This window comes from Peromyscus eremicus, chromosome 1 (genome assembly GCF_949786415.1).
Source record: "Peromyscus eremicus chromosome 1, PerEre_H2_v1, whole genome shotgun sequence".
Classification (NCBI taxonomy): Eukaryota; Metazoa; Chordata; class Mammalia; order Rodentia; family Cricetidae; genus Peromyscus; species Peromyscus eremicus.
This window is the reverse complement of record NC_081416.1, coordinates 50,453,590-50,474,622: the sequence shown is the minus strand read 5'-3', so window position 1 is coordinate 50,474,622 and position 21,033 is coordinate 50,453,590. Positions and strand designations below refer to the sequence as shown.

General features: G+C 47.7%; 1 protein-coding gene across 1 annotated transcript; it reads right to left on the bottom strand.

Annotated features, from left to right (window-relative positions):
- Window positions 1-8,305: 8,305 nt before the first annotated feature.
- Window positions 8,306-18,671, bottom strand: Ms4a10 (membrane spanning 4-domains A10). Its single transcript, XM_059248223.1, has 8 exons — window positions 18,649-18,671; window positions 17,647-17,863; window positions 17,205-17,324; window positions 16,196-16,252; window positions 14,530-14,661; window positions 13,440-13,550; window positions 9,938-10,031; window positions 8,306-8,391 (listed from the first exon to the last, which is right to left on the bottom strand). The coding sequence occupies exons 1-8, from the start codon at window positions 18,669-18,671 to the stop codon at window positions 8,306-8,308; spliced, it is 840 nt and encodes a 279-aa protein (XP_059104206.1).
- Between the last annotated feature and the right edge of the window lie 2,362 nt (window positions 18,672-21,033).

Here is a 21,033-nt window from a genome sequence, read left to right as displayed (position 1 = left end):
TGTATTAAAGGGACACTGGCTTCCCCTCTGCCCACTCAATTAAAGTAGACATATATCAGAGGTTACCACATCCCAGCAACTTGTAACTTCAGAGTATCCCAAAGCCACAGCCAACGCCTAGAGTGGATTAATCTGGGTAGTGGAGTTGAGTGTGCCAGTGGAAGCCAAGATACCAGCTTGGAGTTTCAGACCCACAATGTTCCAAGTTATGCAAACCCCTACCTTTCTGGGGCCAGCTTTGTGCAGAGTGGGTTCTCCTGGGTATGAATTACAAGTCCATCTCAGATTCATAGGCATCTGCTGAGGTCTAGGGAAAACAGGGATCCTGCTAGCAGGTTCAGGTGCCCACATTCAGTGCCTGAGACCATACTACTGTCTGCTGGCCTCCTGGTGGCAGCCTCTGGCGCTTCCTGTTTGCAGAGTGACTTTCCAAGGGTCTTCAGTGATTACACAGCTCACTGTCTTGATGGGGATAGCAGCTGTGAGCCAGGTGTGTGGCTTTTCCTGGGAGACACGAGCAGATGTCTATTTGGCCTAGACAACGAACTAATGACAATGGAAAAGACAACCCCACACAAGTCTAGCTTGGGACACCAGTGAGTTTATTGGGGTTGCTTACAGGAGCATGGTGAGGATCTACTTCTAGGAACATGGGTGACTCGAAGGCAGTTGCATCACTAAAGGGTCCATGCCAGCATAGGTGATGACTCATGAGAACTGCATCCCTGGAGCTCCCTGTCCACCTGGAGGCAGCTCCCTAGAAGAGTCTCCTTCTCCCAAGTTTTTGCTTACTGCTTATATTGCCTGGGAAAGGGGCCTGGTGGGTCTTGTAATTTTCTGTGCTTCTTCAGCCTTTTAAGTTTCATCAACTTCCTTAGCCTTTACAATTTTTTTAAGTTTATTTTTATTCTATGTATCTGAGTGCTTGGCCTGCATGTATGCCTGTGCACCACGTGTGTGCAGTGCCCACGGAGGCCGAAGAGGGTGTTGGATTCCCTGAAACTGGAGCTCCTGTCAAATTGCAAACAGACGCAGTTACTTTGGGAAGAGGCTGAGCCTAAATTTCTTTCAAGCCTCTGGGGATACTAAAGCCCCCTTTTCCTGGACAGGGCTTTGAGGGGGGAGCAACCACTCTCCCGGGCAAGCACTGGACCACTCTTACCTTTGTAATGTCTGTGGATTTTGTGCACCTGCTGTGTGAATTTCATGGGTGGATGTTTCTAATTGGAGACAACATCAACAACAGAAAAAATGTCTCCGACAAGTCCAGATTGATGACTAGGAATTTATTAGCTGTAAGTTAACAGGGATATGGCATTCACACAAAAAAAGCCAATGCCTCACCTCTTAGCCTCTATTTCACATGTCTCTAAAGGCTACTGTATAATTAATGCAAATCTGGACTTAGAGTGCCACCTAGTGTCAGAACATTAGAAATACCTACAGGGTCAGAGAAGCCGCCCAAATCAAACTCAGAAATCCGTTCTCATGTGCACCGGGTCTTTTCCTGGCCGAGCAAACGTTATTAGATCAGTAGCTGTGCCTCCTTGGCAAGTCACTCATCCCGCCTGAAGATGAGCACTCCTGCAGGACACTGACTGTGGGAGGAGTGAAGGATAAGATTGGACAGGCAAGAATGTGCCGCACCAGGCTTGTCCCTGAGCTGACTGATGGGCCAGCAAGGAGGTGTAAGCATTCAGACAGGAACTTCTCCAGATTTCCCATCCCATGAACCCAGACAGATTTTTCTTGGTGTGGACAGCCTGGCAGAAATATCCTAGGAAGATAATGTGTGCCTCTCAATTTGACTGTCAGACTATTCGGACAATGGACTCCAAGAAGAGGGGATTTCCCTAGGAACCTCATGCTGAGAGAGGGAAAAGGCATGGGGTGCACGGGAGGAAGGTACTTGTCTCCTAGAAAGGTGATTTCACACATTTAAGTTTTTTGTTTTTTTCTTTGGAGACAGGATCTCACTATGTAGCTCTGGGTGTCCTGGAACTCATTCTGTAGACCAGGCTGGCCTTGAACTCACAAAAAAATCAGCCTGCCTCTGCCTTCCAAATTCTGGGATTCAAGATGGGCACCACTCTGCCTAGTTTTTTTGTGTAGGTGGTTTACACATTTCTAATAACTTGTCAGACCACTTTGCCTGGACACTGATAGACCCTGACTGACTGCTTAGTTGTACATAGACCTATCCTGGAGATGGGCTGCATGGGGTGTCACTGAATCTCTTTGTCCTTTTCCCCAATGTGGCCACATTGAATTAATCTCTTTTTTTTTCCTGCTTCTTACTACCAATTTGGCTGTTTTAGTGAGCTTCTCAAGTGGCTGAGGAATGTCTTTCATGGCCCCTCACCACTGACAATTTCTATCTTGTATTTCAGCCTGGTCACACCAACTCAGAGTAGATCCCACAGATGACACTGAACTCTGTCAGGTTTGACTATGTATGCCTTGTCCTTCTGACTTTCTAACCAGCCAGAGGGTTGGGGGTGGGGAAGAAAAGTAACATTTAAATAACCAGTCACCCTTTCCCACTTCTTCTCTAGAAGCTAACAGAATGAGTCTAGTGGGAAATGGAAGGATGTGCTATTTCCTTAGGGGCTTGGTTTTACATGCTGGAACATTTTGAAATTTGAGGGCTTCTCTCTGTCTCTCTGTCTCTGTTTCTCTCTGTCCTGTCTCTCTCTCTGGGTGTATTGGGACCTCTGTGTGCACATATATGTGGTGGTTTGAATGAGAATGGCCCCCACATGGGATCATATGTTTGAATACTTGGTCCTCAGTTAGTGGAACTGTTTGGGAAGGATTAGGAGGTGTGGCCTTGTTGGATGATTGTGTCACTGGGCAGGGGTGGGGGGGCAGGCTTTGAAGTTTCAAAACCCCACAGCATTTCCAGTTAGCTCTCTCTGTCTTGTAGATGAGATGTGAACTCTCAGCTACTGCTCCAGCACCATGCTTGCCTGCCTGCTGCCATGCTCCCTACCGTGCTGGCCATGGACTCACCCTCTGAAACTCTAAGCCCTCAATAAACTCTTTCTTTTATAAGTTGCTGCTGTGGGATGTCTTTCTGTATGCTGGGAATATGTGTTGATATGATTGGTTGATAAATAAAGCCGTTTGGCCTATGGCAAGGCAGCTTAGAGGAAAGTGGGAAATCCATCCAAGCAGAGAGACAGGAAGAAGGCGGGGAGAGATGTCAGCCATCACTGAAGGAGAAGCAACATGCCAACAGACCGATAAAGCCACAGAACATGTGGCAAAACATAGATTAAGGGAAATGGGTTAATTTAAGATATAAGAGCTAGCTAGCAAGAGGCCTGCCATAGACCATACAGTTTGTAAGTAATATAAGCTTCTGTGTATTTAATTGGGTCCGAGCGGCTGCAGGACCAGGCAGGACATAGGAAAACTTTCAGCTACAAGTTGCCTTCCATGTTTTTTTTTAACCATAGCAATAGAAAAGTAATAAGACAGCATGTAAGTGTGCATTCATGTGTGTGTATGTGCATGTGGTGGTTAGAGACTGACTTTTTGTGTTTTTCTTGATCACTCTCCACCTTATTGTTTGAGACATGGTCTTTCTTTGAACCTTGAGTTCAGTGGCTGAGCTATGCTGGCTGGCTAGTGACTCGGCATAACTGGGATTTTCATGTTTTTGCCTCCCCAGAGACAGAGCTACAGATGAGTGCCTCTGTGCTTGGCTTTTTCATGGGTGCTAGGAGTCTGACTGAGTCATCTCCCCGGTTCCAATGTAAGGGACTTTCAAGGATGGTTTTTGACTATGTGGTTTATATCTCACCTGCTAACTTGGAGTGCTAATCTCTGTGTAATGGGGTCTTCTGTATTTGGAGGGTGTAATCGCTTCCTGCTCCTCTTGTGCTATGCCTTTCTTTATACTTCGCCAGGAGCCCTATCCCAAGACTCAGTTTACACATCTAGTTCTCATGTATCCCTTCTGCCCCATCTCAGGATGAACTGAGGATTCCCTTTCTATTTTCTCAGGACTTCAGGGCTCTAGCTCTGGTGATTTTATGCTTACTTTTTTTTTTTTTTTTTTTTTGAGACAAGGTCTTACTATATAGCCTTGGCTAGCCTAGAACTCCCTATGTAGCCTAGAACTCCCAGGTTGGCCTCAAACTCACAGACATCTGCCTGCCTCTCTTGAGTACTGGGATTAGAGGTGTACACCACTACATTCAGCCTCTTGTGTTTACTTTACAGTCTCCAGAGCTTCCCTGTGGAGCCGCTCACTTCTCTCTCAGAAGTGGTCGTGGGTCAGATGAGGCTCCGCACCCTGATTCTGGCACCATGGGTTTCATCATGTGCCTCTTGAGGAATGCTATCTTTACCTGCAACCACAGCCTTTCCCCAAACATCCTCGAGGACCAAGAGAGAATGTCAATGCCCTGCTCACTCACTTCCAGCATACAGGAACTAGCATGAGCGACACAACTCTTGAAAGATGCCCCGGGGGCTGTCTAACTTGTGGGCAGACCCAAGGAAGACTGGCCTCTCTCGGGGCTCACGCGGCTCCCGACTTTCTGAACTCCCTGGGACTGTAAACCTGCCCATTGTAAGACGGCAGAATGATCCGGAGTCCGAGTCCAGGCTCCAGCCTGTGACTAAGTGGGATTCCCCGGTCTAGCACTGTCTGGTGCGTGACTGTGTTAGTTACTTTTCTGTTGCTGAGGTGAAACACCAACCATGGTCGCTGATAGAAGACAGACTTTATTTTGGTGGAGGGTTCCCAAGGGACGAGAGTCCATCAGGGAAAGGAAGGCAGCACAGCAGCGGCCATGGCGGCAGGAACAGGGAGCTGAGAGCTCACGTCTTTAACCTGCAACATGAAGCAGAAAGAGAACTTCACGTGGTGGACATTTTGTAGTCTCAAAACCCACCCCCAGTGACGTGCTTCCCCTGCCCATCTCCATAACCTCTCCAAACAGCACCACCATCTGGGGACCAAGGCTATTTCTCATCTAAACCATGTGACCACGAGGCGATGACTTAACTTCCCTCTGCCTGAGTTGTGTGTTGTGTGTGCGTGTGCGTGTGCGTGCGTGCATGCGTGTGTGTGTGTGTGTGTGTCTGGCCCAGAGTAAGACTCAATAAATGATTGCAAGTGGCTGAAATCAAAAGTTTAGTGTGGGGATGTTTGAAGACCAGTCCCTCTAGCTTGCAGAAGTAAGTCTGTAGGTTCTGGTCTCATCACCTGCCTCTTGCTGCTGTATCTCTGTGTGACTATGATAGGCTTTTGGTAGGTGACCTCAGCAAGATTCTTGTGTGTCTTTTCTTCCTAAACGTTCCTACCTGAAGGAGATGGCAAGCTCTTACGACTCGGGGAAGCACACAGGGAATCCAGAGAGTTGGGGGACTCTTGAGGACCCTCCCTGAGGTATAAAGCAGCACACAGTCCCCGGGGATAGGAGACACTCTCTTGGATCTGGCGATAAGTCAGTTGCACAGGGAATCCCAAGGATGCAGCTGTTACGAGCTGTGTCTCTCACGCTGGTGGTACAGTTGCTTTTGGGTCCCTCCTGTAGGTGACCCCAGCACACTCACTGCTTTACATGGGTGGGCTTCTTCCTTTGGTTTGTCATTGATTCCCCGTTTGGAGTGAATACATATTTGTTCACAGGTTCTCAAGAGAAGTCGTGCCACAGTCCAGTTCCCCAGGCAATCAGAAGAGTCTGGCTTTTATTGTGAAGATGTTTTGGGGCTGGGATCAAGTCCATAACTGCCTAAGTGAGAGAGACTTTCTTAGCTAATCAAGATGGACCTGACTCCCTCTGTGGAGAGGCATGCAAAACAGAGCCAAGGCTCCTCTGTTCGGAAGGTCTCCTCATAGAAACCTTTCCTCCTGGAGGGAGGAGGATGGAGGCTTCTAAGACGCAGGAAGTCTCCTGTGGGTGGTGGCTCCAGCCCTCCAGACTGCCTCTCTGCAGATTGCCTGCCCTTGTTCTGCCAGGCTCTGTAATCTCATGTGCCAATTCCTTAAGTCCCAGCATGCATCCCTAGGGATATTTTTCCTGGCCGAACCCTGGTGGGTAACAGTGTTCAGCCCTTGGCAGGGGCCTCGAACACTCAAAGCACTTGGCATCAGAATCAATGCCAGGCACCAGGAGAGTTTAGAGGAAAGAGCGACCAGGAGGAAGTGATCACAGCCACAGGGAGTGGTGAGGGAGGAGAAGGAGAGGACTTAGATCTTGCCTGGGAAGAACTAAGTCTCTAGGAGAAAAAACTAGCAGGGCTGAGGAGATGGCTCAGTGGTGAAAGTACTTGCCGCACGTGAGGGTGAGGGTTGGAGCTTGGATTGTGACTTAGGGTTTCTGTTGCTGCGGTGAAAGACTATGTCCAAAAAGCAACATGATGAGGAAAGGGTTTATTTGGCTTACACTTCTGCACATCATTGAAGGAAGTCAGAACAGGAACTCAAACAAGTCAGAAACTTGGGAGGCATGAGCTAACGCAGAAGTTACTTACTGACTTGCTCCACATGGCTTGATCAGCCTGGTTTCTTATAGAACCCAGGGCCACTAACTCAGGGATGGCATCACCCACAATGGGCTGGGCTTTCATTAATCATTAATTAAGAAAATGCCCTACAGGCTTGCAGCCCAATCTTGTGGATGCATTTTCTTAATTGAGGTTCCTTCCTCTCAGGTGACTTTAGCTTCCTTGTGTCAAGTTGACATAAAACTAGCCATTATAGATCCCCAGAACCTATGTAGATGCTGGGTGGGCACTGTGACTCACCTGTAATTCCAGGCTTAGAAAGCAGAGTGACACGGGATTCCCAGAGCAGGCTGGCCAGTGGGAATAGCCATATTGGCATGCTCTGGGTTAGACTGAGAGGTCCTGCTTCAGTGAATAAGGAGGAAGAACAAGGATAAACCTTAGGCTCTACATTCGATCTGGGATGGTTTCTTGCATCAATAGCCTCCACAAGCACACACATGCATGCATACCCCCTACATATCCCACACATGCAAACATGCATGCACGTATATGCTCACTACATGCAAACACACACACACACACACACACACACACACACACACACACACGCACACACACACACACACACACAAATAGAAAAAGAAAAAGAAAAAAGTTGGCAGAGCCTGGATAGCTGGACCTGTAGGCTCCCTTAGCACACCTCCACTCACTTCCCCTCTGTTTCTATCACACTCTCAAACACTTCAGTTTCTCTTTATAGCAGTTGTACATTTATTTGTGTGAGTCATGCCTGTCTTACACTGGAGTCCAGCCACAGGGAGGTGAGGATGGATTTGCCTCTGTAGGAATTCAGTTTTTATCTGTGGGACAAAGGAATAACCATTAGGCATCCATGACCCGCCTCAGTGCTGAAGTACCCTTCAGTGCTGGAGAAGGAGGCCCGTGTTTGGGGGTTTCTCTTAATGTCCTGGGGTGGCAGCGGGGCTCGAATCTCATACTGGAGAAACAATAGGTTTGGGAGCTGGGGAGCTAGGATGGGTGCTGGACACAAGAATAAATCTTCTTCCAGCTCTCAGGGCCCCAGGAAGCAGCTGGGACACGGCTGAGGAGTCAGGGCCAGAGAGATAATAACATGAGACATGGGATCCAGCCTCACGCCCATCAACACTACCTCCTGGGTAACACTCAGTGAGCCTGCATCACCCATTGGGGCCTTAGTTTATCCTGTGACATGAGATTAACTGAGATGATTCACAAAGATTCTTCTAACATAGAAGACTGATGAGGCTGGAAAGCAGAATTCCAAGTTCAAGGGCCGTGGGCACTGGAGCTGAAGTCAGAGTTCAAATCCACATCTTTTCTGCAAGCTGAGGCAGGTGAAGAGATCCGCTTTGCTTGTTTCCCAGCTAGGAAAACCCTCCACCAACTGAGCTACCCACTCTTAGCATGCACATGTAATACATAATACATTCCTTTAAATAGACTCATGTCGCTACGATTCAATGATGTTTAGAATCAAATAGGGTGCAGGGACACTTGGCCTTTCCTCCAAGTCAAGAGCAAGGACTGAGTGCTCTCTGGACCCAGTGAAAAATCTGGGTTTATCTGTGCTGAGCCCTCACTGTGTGGGAGATGGGCTGCTGGGAGGACAGGGTTCCCTTGAGCTAAGAGGGCTGATGTTGTTGGCATTCCTTTGAATGTACTGATCCCACCTCCTCACTGCAACGCCCTTTCTGGAGAGCCAGAGCCATGCTACCACCCCCTGTGCACGCATCATCAGTGCGGGCAGGACGTCAGTGTGGAGCTACACCAGCACTTCCCAGTGAACATTCTTAGACTACTCTCTCCAGTGCCTGGGGCCTGTGTGAAGTGGAGGTTGATGGAAAGTGTCAGTGAGGCCAGCAGTGATCCAGAGCTGGTGGCCTAGGAAAGACTCAGAGCAAGCTCTGTCCGGGTCAGAGGGGGAGGAGGGTCCAGGGGAGGAAGGGCTAGGGTTGTGGCTCAGAGGTAGGATGTGTTTGTGTGTTGGGGAATCTCAAGGTGCCTTAGGGAGGCTGCAGCAGAGTGAGTGGTGGGTGAGGTCAGGGCAGAGGGGTCAAGAATCTGGTGATGGTTAGTTTCACCGTGTTTGTTATTTGGGGGGCTTACTTTGGTTATCAAAAAAATTTTTATGGCTAAAAAGAGACATCTTAAAATAAGAAACAAATCAACTTAAAGAAACAGAAGGAACCCAGTGTGGCCCATAAATAAGCCAGCTTGGCGAGTGAGTTCCTCTGAGTACTGAAGGTTGGGAGGGAAGGGAGGCAGGTCCTTCCCATGGCTTGCCCACCAGCATGAGCAGGTTTAGAATTCCCAGACTAGAATCTCATCTTGAACTCCACTTCTGATCTCAGATTTCTGAGCTTACAGGAGCCTCCTGGATCGTGGTCCTTATTTCCCCTCCATTTATAGATGGAGACACTGAGGCCCCAGAAACAGAGACCTTGTATAGTTTTTGATTTGACATCCTTCTGACTGCCCCCAAACCCTATGATTCATGATTACCCTAAAAATAGGCCATTCACCCCTGCTATGGGCAGCCTCCCACTGTGGATGGGAGGCTGGGTGTTGTGGGCTATTTGTACACTGTGTGAAGATGTATTGCTGTGGTTGATGTAATAAAAAGCTGAACAGCCAATAGCTAGGCAAGAGGTACAGGCGGGACTTCTGGGCAGAGAGAGAACTCTGGGGAAAAGGTGGAGTCACCAGCCAGATGTGGAAGAAGCAGCATGGGCAGTACAGAGAGATGAGGTAATAAGCCACGCAACAGAATGTAAATTAAAATAAATGGGTTAATTTAAGTTATAAGAGCTAGGGCTGGAGAGATGGCTCTGAGGTTAATAGCACTGGCAGCAATTCCAGAGGTCCTGAGTTCAACTCCCTGTATCCACATGGTGGCTCACAACTATCTATAATGAGATCTGGTGCCCTCTTCTGGTCTGCAGGCATACATTCAGGCAGAACACTATATACATAATAAATAAATAAATCTTTAAAAAAAAGTTAAAAGAGCTAGTAGGACAAGCCCAAGCTAAGGCTGAGCCTTCATAATTAATAATAAGTCTCTGTGTCATTATTTGTGAGCTGGTGGCCCAAAGGAAAGTCCAACTCCACTAGGGCATGGAGGGCTTACCCAAGAGCTACTCTGGAGGCTGGCAAGGAGGGCATCTGGTCCTACTCTGATTCAGCAGAGTAGGCTCTGGCCAGCTGACTCAGACTCTGAGGTATCTGGGTCTAGAGTGTGTGGTGTAGGGGAAGGGACCACCACCCATTCTTAGGTGGACTGTTTTAACAATAGCACTGTTTGTTCCTTTTCCAGGGGAACTGGCTCCTGTCTGTGCCAGGGAGAAGTGACCACAGTGACTTGTGAAGGTCTGGGGAGCCCAGGCTGAAGACCCTTCACCTCTTAGTTTGCTCATTCGTGTGTTACCTTGAGCCACATCTTCATAGGTTGGTGGTGGCCCCATCGAGAGACCTTCAAGTTCCACAGGTGCGTCAGGAACGAGAGGGGTGTCATCCTTATCCTGCCAAAGAGAAATCACTGTCCCCATTGGCCTAGCACATGTATGATTAGCTATTTACGAAGTGTGTCTTGGCAGAGTCACTTTGGAAGTCGCAAAGTCCACATGAGGCTTGATGAGGGAACTTCTAGAGGCCTTATGTGACTACTGTCTCTCTCACATTAATCAAGAAAGATTCATGGGGTTAGTTGGTGGAGTCTGAGTTAGAGTTCTACCTCCAGTGTCCCATTGACCACAAGCAAGTAGCTCCCACAGCTAGAATTCCCAACGTGGGCTGGGCTGGGTCTAGCTTTAGAAGGTGGTGTGAGTTCTCTAAGTCTCAGTTTACTTATCTGTATAATGGGACACACATACCTGCCTGAAAGGATGATGAGAAAATGAAGTAAAGCTACATTTATATGTGTCACTATGGCTATGTTAATTATATGGATACGAATACAGTGTTCCACAGAGGACCCGATGTCTCCTAAGTACTCAGTCTGTGAGCCCTGCCTGCTGTCTGTCCCTTCCGAGCTCTCTGCTGCCCAACGTCCCCATGTCTTGAGGGTTTGTCTCCAGGAAGACCTGTTGCTTGAGAATTTTTCTCCAGCTCCCGCCACCAAGTCCCGCCAGTCCCAGAGCCCACTTATAAAATAAACACACAGACTCTTACATTATTTAAACTGCTTGGCCATTAGCTCAGGCCTGTTATTGTCTAGCTCTTACTCTTATATTTAGCCCATTTCTATTAATCTTTACTTTGCCACATGGCTCATGGCTTACTGGTACCTCACATCTTCCTTGTCCTGATGGCGGCTGGCAGTGTCTCTCTCTCAGCCTTCCACCTCCCAGAATTCTTTTCCTTGTCCCGCCTATACTTCCTGCCTAGCCAATGGCCAATCAGTGATTTATTTACTGACCAATCAGCAACACACTTGACATACAGACCATCCCACAGCACTTCCCCTTTTCTTTTCTTAAAAAGGAAGGTTTTAACTTTAACATAGTAAAATACATATAACAAAACAATTATCAAGCAAGAATTACAGTTACAATATTAAAGAAGAGATCCTATCTATCTTATATTTGTGAGTTTAAGGTTTTATATCTAACTTATCTTTTATTATAACTAAGGAAAATTGTAAGTATCTAGTCTTTAACCACATCAAAGACCTCAGAAGGATATAATACTGCCTGAGAAATGGGAGAAGGATGCAAGCAACTTTTGGGAGTCTTGCAGGGTAGACAGAGACAGCTGAGCCTGGACAGTCATCCAAAGTTTTCTTGTAAAGTTGGGGCATCTGTCTTCAGCCCACAGGCCTAGAGTCTCTTATTTACTTTTCTCTGTGTCTTGTAGAATGTCTGGCAGTTTTCTCTGCAAAGCAGAAACCTGAAGGACCATTTTGTCAAGCAAAGTTCAGTGGTCACCTTTCTATGGGTCCTGCATGTCCAGTTGATCAAGCAGTCCAGGCAAGAACAGTTTCTTGCCCAAATGGCTATTTTTGTCACGGTGAAGATAAACTCCGTATGGAGTGTCTTCGATGCCCATACTCCTCTCTGAAGTAAATCGGTGCTGTCAGGAGCAGACATGTCTCACTGTCCAAAAAGTCTAAACTTTTAAAACATTTTAAATGCCATATTCTGTAGGTCTTTGAAGTGTTTGAAGACTACCTATCTATCTGAAATATATCTATGTATACCTAGAAGACTTAACTAACATGGCTACAAATATTATCATAGATGACTAACTATTAATCTATTTTTTAATTATCCATTACAATTTTAAATGAGTTACATAAACATAATACCTCAAACAAGAATAGAAATATATATACAGTATAACAAAATTAAGTTTAAATTTGTATCAATAAACTAAAATCTATAGCAATGTAAAACATTTTAAACAAGTTGTTACTCTTTAAAAGTAGGTTCATTAATCTACCCTTTCATCCTATCATATCTAAACTATCCTCCTTTTTGTTTTAGAAAGAGATTGTATTTATAATCAACCTGATTTAAATAAAAATATTGTTTTTTCTCTGTCCCACACCAGAGGGCTCTTCTGAGTTGGGACACAAGAATCTCTTAACCATTTTTTTTTCTTTGAGCAATATGTCTGGGTTTAGAGGGGGAGTGAGCCAATTCCATCTCTAAAGCCAGCTTGGTATATTTGGGAATTTGGGCGTAGCTTCTCTTACTACTTCCTGCTGGAGGGGGGCGCTGTATCTTATGGAGACAGAAAGAAAATTTTAGGATCATGGAGTAGTCCATGAGGCTGTATCGTCTGAGCCAGTTGCCTTGAAACCATTCTGGATGTTGAATCATCTGGGCCATGGTGTCACTGGAGACCTTTCAGGGGGTCTTGGCTGGTCAAACCTGATGTATCTTAATCTGGAACAAATCCATAGTCTCTGGCTTTCTGTGGAAACAAAAGCAGAGACTCTTTTCCAAAGCAACATATCCTTATATCCAAATTTTGAAGTCAAGGTACCTTTAAAATATACATTTTGGCATAACTCAACAGCTTTTACAATCAAATGTTTTTCTGCAGTTACGAATATCAAAGAGAACATAATCCAGATTCTTTGTGTGGTAGCCATCTTTACATGGCTTATTTTTTTATATTAGCGTGAGCCTATTGCTTTAAACTGCAGCCTTCTAAGCCTGAAATGGCGCAGTGGCTGCTGGCTCCGCCCACTTCAGCTTCCCAACATGGCGGCGGTCCGCTTTCCGCCAGCTCTGGGAGCCATGACTCTCAGAAATAGTGGGTCTACACTTTTACCAAAGTAGCGTGTAGCCCAGAAACCTCTTTTTTTGTTTTGTACTAGCAAAGGCTAAATCCACCACACAGTTTAATGTGCTACTTGCAGAGGCCTCATTCCCACCATACTGCAGGTCGAGAGCGCACGCTAGGAACCCGCCAGTAGCTCAAACCGGCAGCTGCCGCTTATTTGAGAGAGACAATTAAGAAGCTGTTTTTAGCTCCGTTTTAGAATCTTTTTTCTAAGTTTTTAGGTGGAAACTCTTGCCACCACGTTGGACGCCATTTGTAGCTGGAGAATTTTTCTCCAGCTCCCGCCACCAAGTCCCGCCAGTCCCAGAGCCCACTTATAAAATAAACACACAGACTCTTACATTATTTAAACTGCTTGGCCATTAGCTCAGGCCTGTTATTGTCTAGCTCTTACTCTTATATTTAGCCCATTTCTATTAATCTTTACTTTGCCACATGGCTCATGGCTTACTGGTACCTCACATCTTCCTTGTCCTGATGGCGGCTGGCAGTGTCTCTCTCTCAGCCTTCCACCTCCCAGAATTCTTTTCCTTGTCCCGCCTATACTTCCTGCCTAGCCAATGGCCAATCAGTGATTTATTTACTGACCAATCAGCAACACACTTGACATACAGACCATCCCACAGCAAAGACCTCACCTCGGCATGCAGACGTTCTGTCCTACAGGCTATGACGGCTGTGGATCCTGTCAGGAAGAGCTCCAGGAAGGTGAAGCAGAGCAGGGTCAGCTCCAGTCTCTGGATATAGACCTGCAGCAAGTGGCGGGAGATAGGACAGGGCTTCCTTGGTACCTGCCTGTCACCTGGGTTTGCCGGGCAGATCCACAGCAGAAGCAGCAGGGCTTCTGCTCCCCTGGGAGGGTAGAGAGGGACTCTGAGGGATGGGGGCTGTTTCCATCACGCTCCATGCCTAGTGCTTGGCGATAGGGGGCCTGGGTGAGTGTTTCCCAAAGTGTGAGGACCAGAGGGTCTTCCAAGACCCTGGGAGAACTGGAAGTGGCCCTGTGGGTCATTTGGATAACTCTGCTCAGCCGATGGGGTTGTCTAGGCCCAGAGAGAAAGTGTGTTTCATAGCAGGGCGGGGGAAGGGTGAGCTGGGAACCACTCGGGGCAAAGCTACTGACATTCACCAGGGAAGCATGTGTGTATATTCGCCGTGTGTCACAGTCGAGCCTGGCACCTAGCTTAGAGGGGCAGCGCTTCCTCCTGGTGTAGAGGCATCCATGATACAGTGAAAGGGCACTGGGCTCACTGTTGAGAGCTTAAAGAAAGCTTTAAGCTTTCACTGTACCTGGACTTGCTGCGTGACTTCTGGCCACTGAATTATCTTTTCTGAACCTCAGTGTTCACTGCCAAAGTGGATTGAGCCAGCTCTACCAGGCTGTGGGGAGGAGGTGCCTTAGCTGTGGAATCAGCAGTTCTAGGGTGTGGTCTTGCAGTCATTTTGCTGCTCAGCACCAGGCAGGACATCCCCTCTTTCTGGGCATCAGTTTTCCCATGTGTAAAAGTAGAGCTGGACATAGTGACTTGAAGCACAGTCCAGTTTCCTGATGTTGACTCACGAGAAGGTCAGGCATGCTGCTTCCACCATGCCTCTGGAGGAATGTGTTCAGATTGGCAGTGCCTGGTTCCAGGACAGATTTTGTGAGGCCTGATTGCTTGTTCTCAGCCACGCTCAAGGCTGTTCCCTCCTTGGAATCAGAGGAATCATGAGGGGAGGGGAACTCACTGTGTCGTTGGGGTATGGTCTCCAGATTGGCCATAGAAAAGGACTCTCCAGAAAGAGGTCCTTGGCAATGACAAAGAGGCCTGCCAGTGCACACAAGAAGCTGATGACGTTTCCTGTCACACACAGTATCTTCTGCAAGCAGAGGTGAAACGTTAGAGCTTAGTGATCCAACTCAAGGCTCTCCTTCCAGGAATTTGGTCTGTGACACCCTCCCCCCCCCCCCCCCCCCACCTGGAGACTGGTCCTTCCAAGAGCTGATGCCAGATGCATGAGGCTTATAGGAAAGAAGGGTGCATCATGACACTCTCCCCAATGGCCATTCTATGTCAGGTAGGCCAACTGTCAGAGTCTAACATCCAGAGGACATCACAGGGAAGGGCAGGAAGAGCGTGGAGGTGTCTTGCCTCTTCATACCCCAGGGTCTCCCCTCCTCTCCATCTATCCTGTTGAGCTCCTAAAATAGGCCTCCACCCTGTCACACAGGTCTCTGCCAGGTTTCTCCTGCCTCTGCTGGGTTACCCTCCGCCTCAAGAAGCTTATACTCCAGAACAAACTCTTGGGCTGCTGTGAGGAGATAGCGTGGGATGACTCCCCCAGATCAGAGTTGATAGGGATAGAAGTGAGCTAAGAGAGGGTATAGGCTGGAGAAGGTGTGGAGCTGAGGGGTTATCTAGAAGCAGCCCTAGGACTTGGGGAAGGGATGCAGAGCCAGGAGGTCCTCAGGTTCCTGGCTTAGGGGCTGGATGGCTACATAATGAGTGAAGTCAAAACTTGCTAGATTTGTCCTTGCTCCAGTAAATAACGCCCATCTATGCTCATGTAGGCAACACTAATTAAAACACAATGGGTCACAAACCCAAAACAAAACAAAAAAACAAAGAAAAGATATGAAAGAAGGAAGAGAACTTGAAGGGAGGAAGAAAGGGTTTTGTGGGAGGGGGAAGGCAGAAGAGAGGATAAAATGGTGGGGGAGATATCATCAAAGTACATAATACAGATGCATGAAATCGTGAAAGGATAAATAAGTAAAAAAGAAGCTTGATAGATTTGGAATGAAGATGCAATGGTTAGTCTTCATCGTTAACTTGAGTGGATTTGGAATCGCTGAGGAGACATATTTTTGGATGTGTCTGGGAGGGTATTCCAGAGAGGTTTAAATGATGGGGAGAGACCCACCCTAAAGGTGGGTAGCACCATTCCACGGGTGGGGAAGGGGTGCCCAGACTGAATAATTAAAAAGGAGTCAGATGAGCACCAGCATTCTTCTCTCTGTTTTCTGATCCACTCAGATGTGAGCAAGCAGCCTCCCGCACCCACTGCCGAGTCCTCCTCATCACAGTGGACTGTACCCTCTTAATCCATAAGTCACTTTCTAACAGGTGTTTTGTCACAGGAAGAGAAGAGCAACTAATAGAGGAGCCGAGGTCTGATCTAGATGGAGGGATGGGTGCCTGGAGTCACGCCTGAGAAGCCAGGAGTTCTGGGTGGGCTCCCCTTCTTCCCTGTCAAATCTAGCCAGTTGTCTGCATCTGGAGCCTCTCAGATGTCCTCTTCGATTCTGAAGAAGTGCTCTTGCTCCTGGCCACTCGTCCTGGTCGTCCCTGTACACAGATGCCCTTGTCTTTCCCCCTAGATTTGAGGGAAAGATCTCAGGGTGCCAGCTCACCATAAAGGTCTTGGGAAATGTCCTTGTTGTCATTGCCAAGATCCCTGAAATGAGAAACTGCAGACCAGGTATGATGGTCAAAGGAGGGAAGTCGAGGTACTTCAAAACCCACAAAGTCCCCTTCATTCTCTAAGAAATCAAACCCCTGTTGGCTGGTGGGGCAGAAAACACCACTTTGTGGACAGGCTCTGCCCTTCAACATGCTTACCCACGGAGGACACAAACCTCTAGACCCCATGTAGATCCACAGCTGGGATCACAGTAACCATCTCTACCTCAACCTTTCTTCTGCACTTGTGGGGGGACATTGCTCCTGGATCTGAGGTCTAGGATGTTTTTTTGAATCTATCTTTTGCATGTATGCTGAGTCTTTGCTGTGTTCTCATCCCAGGGACCATAGGGTGATGGGCACTTCATGTGTAGAAAGCCCTGTCGCTGTGGTGGGAGTGTTAACCTGGGGCAATGGGGATGGAGGGAAGCTAGAGATGATGTGAAAACATTCGCCCAAGAGAACACTATGGAGCTGGGGCTAAGTGTGAAGGTGGTTTTCAGGGCTGGACCAGGGACCCTGGAGTCCTGGAGGAGCATGGAGCCTCTGGGGAACAGCATGTATGTTTCTCATATTGTCTCTCATCCTGGCTGATGTCCCGAAGGACAGAGTTGTGGATCACAACTGTGTGTGGCTGCAGGAAGAGCCCGATAGGGGTGGAGGGCACTAGGGTTGCTTTGGCTACTAAGGTAGTTTGGATGCTCAGAATCCTTGTGAGCCTAGCTCATACTGGCTTGTTTCCCTGTCCAACATACACGCTTCAATTAAAGGGGGGTCGCGGGGCCCACGAGTGACAGGTGCTCTCTGAAAGGAGCTATGTCTAGTGTGACTGAGGGAATGGGGCAGAGACGGGGAAGGTGGGCACATGCTTTGTGCCTCTAGGCTGCATCCAGCCTCCAATGTAAGGGCCTCCTAAGGGCCCGTGTACCCCTGAATCCACTGATTTGGGCTCCTACTTACAGAGACAGCTCCCCAGAATGGATACCAGCACTTCAACACCACCAAGTGCAGATTCTTAACTGTGGAGAGCAGGTAACCGCCAAAGGCCAGGTGTGCAAAAGCAATAGCGATGTGAAAGACCTGGGTGGGAAGCCAGAAGTAACCAAAGTGAGGTGGCATCAGTGCCTGGACCTACTGGTGGTCGTAAGTTCCTTTCCCCACCTCTCAGGTGTCCTGGTCATCAAGGAAGGACCCCATCCCCAGGGCCTGTTGTAGTGACAGGTAAGGATGTCAAAACCACACTTGGGGTATCTGTCCTGCCCTGACTCTATAGGGCTGGTATCCTGGGCCCTGTTCACACCCCACAAAGCACCAACCTCTCCTTGCCTTTGCTTGATTTTAGGATGAGTGTAAATGAGGCACCTCCCTCAATTTCCTCCCTGGGGGTCTCCTCCCTACTCACAGTCAGCTTCTGCAGAAGAACACTTCTCTCCAGGGGCTTCTCAAGGTGCCCATTTGGAGCCAGATGCTGGGGCTTGGTCCCTTTCTGCATGGGCTGGGTCACTTTCTGCGCAGGCTGGGCAGGTCCTAGGCCCTGCCATTGAGAGGTTTCCCCGGTGCCACTGCTGGAAATCATCATGGGAGCTTGTGCAGTCACTGACTCCGGCAGGGCACCCTGGCTGTGGGCCAAGGAGAAGGCCTTGTCAGAGTCCAGCTTGTGTCTGAGGCTTGGCTGTGACTCTCGATGTCACCTCTGCCCCCTGGATCGTGGAGGCCTTGTCCAGCAGCTTTTGACCTTGGTATGTTTTCAGATGGTAAAGTAAGGCTTTTACTACGGGTGAGGAAACACACACACATATAACAAGTACACACAGAAAAAGGCCCTGTGCAAAGCCAAGTGGGGACTCAGAAAGTGGAAGCCCATTGACTTTGATTTAAACTGGAATAATCTAGAATCTGGGAATAAGGGCTAGCTGCTGTGTTCAGCCTCTCTGGGACTGCAGGAAATGAAGAGCAGATGAACTTCATGCCCACTGTAAGAGAGCGTTGTGTGATATTTTGATCGCATTCTGACAGTAAAGTTTGCTTTGAATCAGAGGGCAGACCTAGCTAGTAGATGATCAAAATTAACCATAGAGGTTTTGGAGGACAAATAGAGAGACAGGAAGTAGTAGGGTGGGGCTTAGAGAGTGTCTTGACCCCTTTGGATGGAGAAACGAAAGAGATGGGAGGTCACTGGTCACTTCTTCACAGCTCCTCTGATCATTCAGATGCTTACCCTGCTATCTGACTCCCAAGTTTTTAATTGATAAAGAATAATTAGATAAACACTTAAAGAGAGAGCTCCCACTGGCTACCCTGCAGGCTGGCAGGATCTAGGGGTCAGAGGCCTGGCGTATGTGGGCATTTTGTAAATAGTTTCCATCCTGTGGCTTAGAATGAGACAACAGAAGGTGAACCAAACCATGGTCCTGTGGTGAAGCCCATGTCTTCTGGGTTTGGGGAGATGGGGGAGAGAAGGTAAGTTTGAATAGCAATGGTCCCCATTGACTCATGTTTGTGAATGCTTGGGCCATAGGGAGTGGCACTATTAGGAGGTGTGGCCTTGCTGGAGGAAGTGTGGGGGTGGGCTTTATGCTCAAGCTATGCCCAGTGTGGCTCACAGTCTTCTGCTGCTGCCTGCAGATCAAGATGTAGAACTCTGAGCTACCTCTCCAGCACCATGTCTGCCTGCATGCTGCCATGTCCAACCATGACGATAATGGACTAAACCTCTGAACTGTTAGCTAGCCCCAATGAAATGTTTTCCTTTTGAGAGCTGCCATGGTCATGGTGTCCCTTCACAGCAATAGGGACCCTAACTAAGACAATGATCATCTGGGCACTGGGGATGTGGAGGTGTCCCTACCTGGGCACTTGCTTATGGGAGCCATGGCAGTGGAAATGGTTCAGATATCCAATAAGGAATCAGACTCAAGAGGACAGAGTATCCCTTCCCAAAGCACATCATATGGAACACTGGTCCTAATGGACCTGCCTTAAAAGGGTCCATGGTTAAATAAATTTAGAAAACCTAACACATCACTTTCTTCTTACTTTTCAAGGCTCTGAGGACTCATGCAGGGATGTTCTCTGTTTTAATACTAAGGATATTTTCTACATTTAATTTGTTATAGACTCTTCTTCATAAGAGTCCAGCCATGCTGTGCAATTGATATTCTGTAGGGTCTGCTTTGGGCTAAATGACAAACTTCCAAACCTCTGGTTCTAGGTTTTTGGGCATCTGTTCCCTCCTGTTGGTGTTTTCATGGGTGCATCACAGTGGGGCTGGGGGCTGGGGACTGGGCTCGGTTCTCAAGGCTTATTTCAAACTTGAAATTGGAATGGAGAGATGCTAAGAGGAACTTGGTATGCTCTTGAGGGGGAGGGGCTGGAGGGGGTAGACCTTAGACAGCAGAGGGGAAGGGTTGTGGGTTATGAAGTCCCTTGCCACTTGCCAAAATGAAGGATATGTTAGCAGCAGACCATTGCTCATGGTGACTCCATCCTGCCTGTCTTTTTCCAGTTTTTCATTTCCAGGCTCTAGAATTCACTCTCATTCCAGAGTCATGGCCTTAAGATAAGGGACTCGCCAGCCATTAAGAGGTTGTCATCACTGCTGTGTAAAACACAGGCTGCTGACTGAGCCATGTCCTTAAGATAAGGGCCACACAGCTAGGAGATCACTATCACTGTTCTGAAAAACACAGACTTCTGACGTCCACATGTAGCTCCCAATCTGACCCTCCTCGTGAAATCCCCCACTTCCCTAGACATGAACTTGAGACCTTAGCCTGTCCCCTTTCCCAGGTATCTTAGTCACTGTTCTATTGCTGCAAAAAGACACCATGACAAAGGTGACTTGTGGTGATATTGTGTTCCCCAATATATTGTGCACCCTAATAAACTTATCTGGGGGTCAGAGAACAGAGCAGCCACAATATTAAACATAGAGGTTAGGCTGTGGTAGCACACATGCCTTTAATCCTAGCATCCAGAGGCAGAGATCCACTTGGATTTCTGTGAGTTCAAAGCCACACTGGAAACAGCCAGGCATGGTGACACATGCCTTTAATCCCAGGAAGTGATGGCAGGAGGCAGAAAGGTATATAAGGCATGAGGACCAAGAAATGGAGTCTTGTTAAGCTTTTAGGCTTCTAGCAGCAGTTCAGCTGAGATCCTTTTGGATGAGGACACAGAGGCTTCCAGTTTGAGGAAACAAGATCAACTGAGGAACTGGCAAGGTGAAGTTAGCTGTGGCTGGTTCTGTTTCTCTGATCTTTCAGCATTCACCCAATACCTGGCTCTGGGTTTGTTTTTTTATTAATAAGACCTTTTTTAAGATTCATGCTACAGTAACTCTTATAAAGGAGAGCATTAATTGGGGGCTTGCTTACAGTTTCAGAGATTAGTACATTATCATCATGGCAACGAGCATGGCAGCATGGTTGGCACACGTGGCACTGGAGAAGTAGCTGAGAGCTGTACATCCTGATCCACAGGCAGAGAGAGAGAGAGAGAGAGAGAGAGAGAGAGAGAGAGAGAGAGAGGGAGAGAGAGGAGAGACTTGGTCTGGCATGGCCTTTTGAAACCTCAAAGCCCACCCCCAGTGACACAGTTCCTCCAACAATATCACACCTCCTAATCCTTTCAAATAGCACCACTCCTTGGTGACTGAACTTTCAAATACATAAGCCTATGTGGGAACGTTCTTATTCAAACCACCGCATTTCACTCCATGGCCACCATAGGCTTATAGCCATATCATAATGCAAAATGCATTTAGTTCAACTTCAAAAGTCCCCTTAGT

Coding starts and splice junctions, on each gene's coding strand:
- Ms4a10 (XM_059248223.1), bottom strand. CDS start 18,671: ATGGGCTTCACCACAGGACCATG. Junction 16,253..17,204: donor CATTCTGGGGAGCTGTCTCT/GTAAGTAGGAGC, acceptor CCTGGTCTGCAG/TTTCTCATTTCAGGGATCTT. Junction 10,032..13,439: donor CAGAACGTCTGCATGCCGAG/GTGAGGTCTTTG, acceptor TCTCTTTGGCAG/GATAAGGATGACACCCCTCT.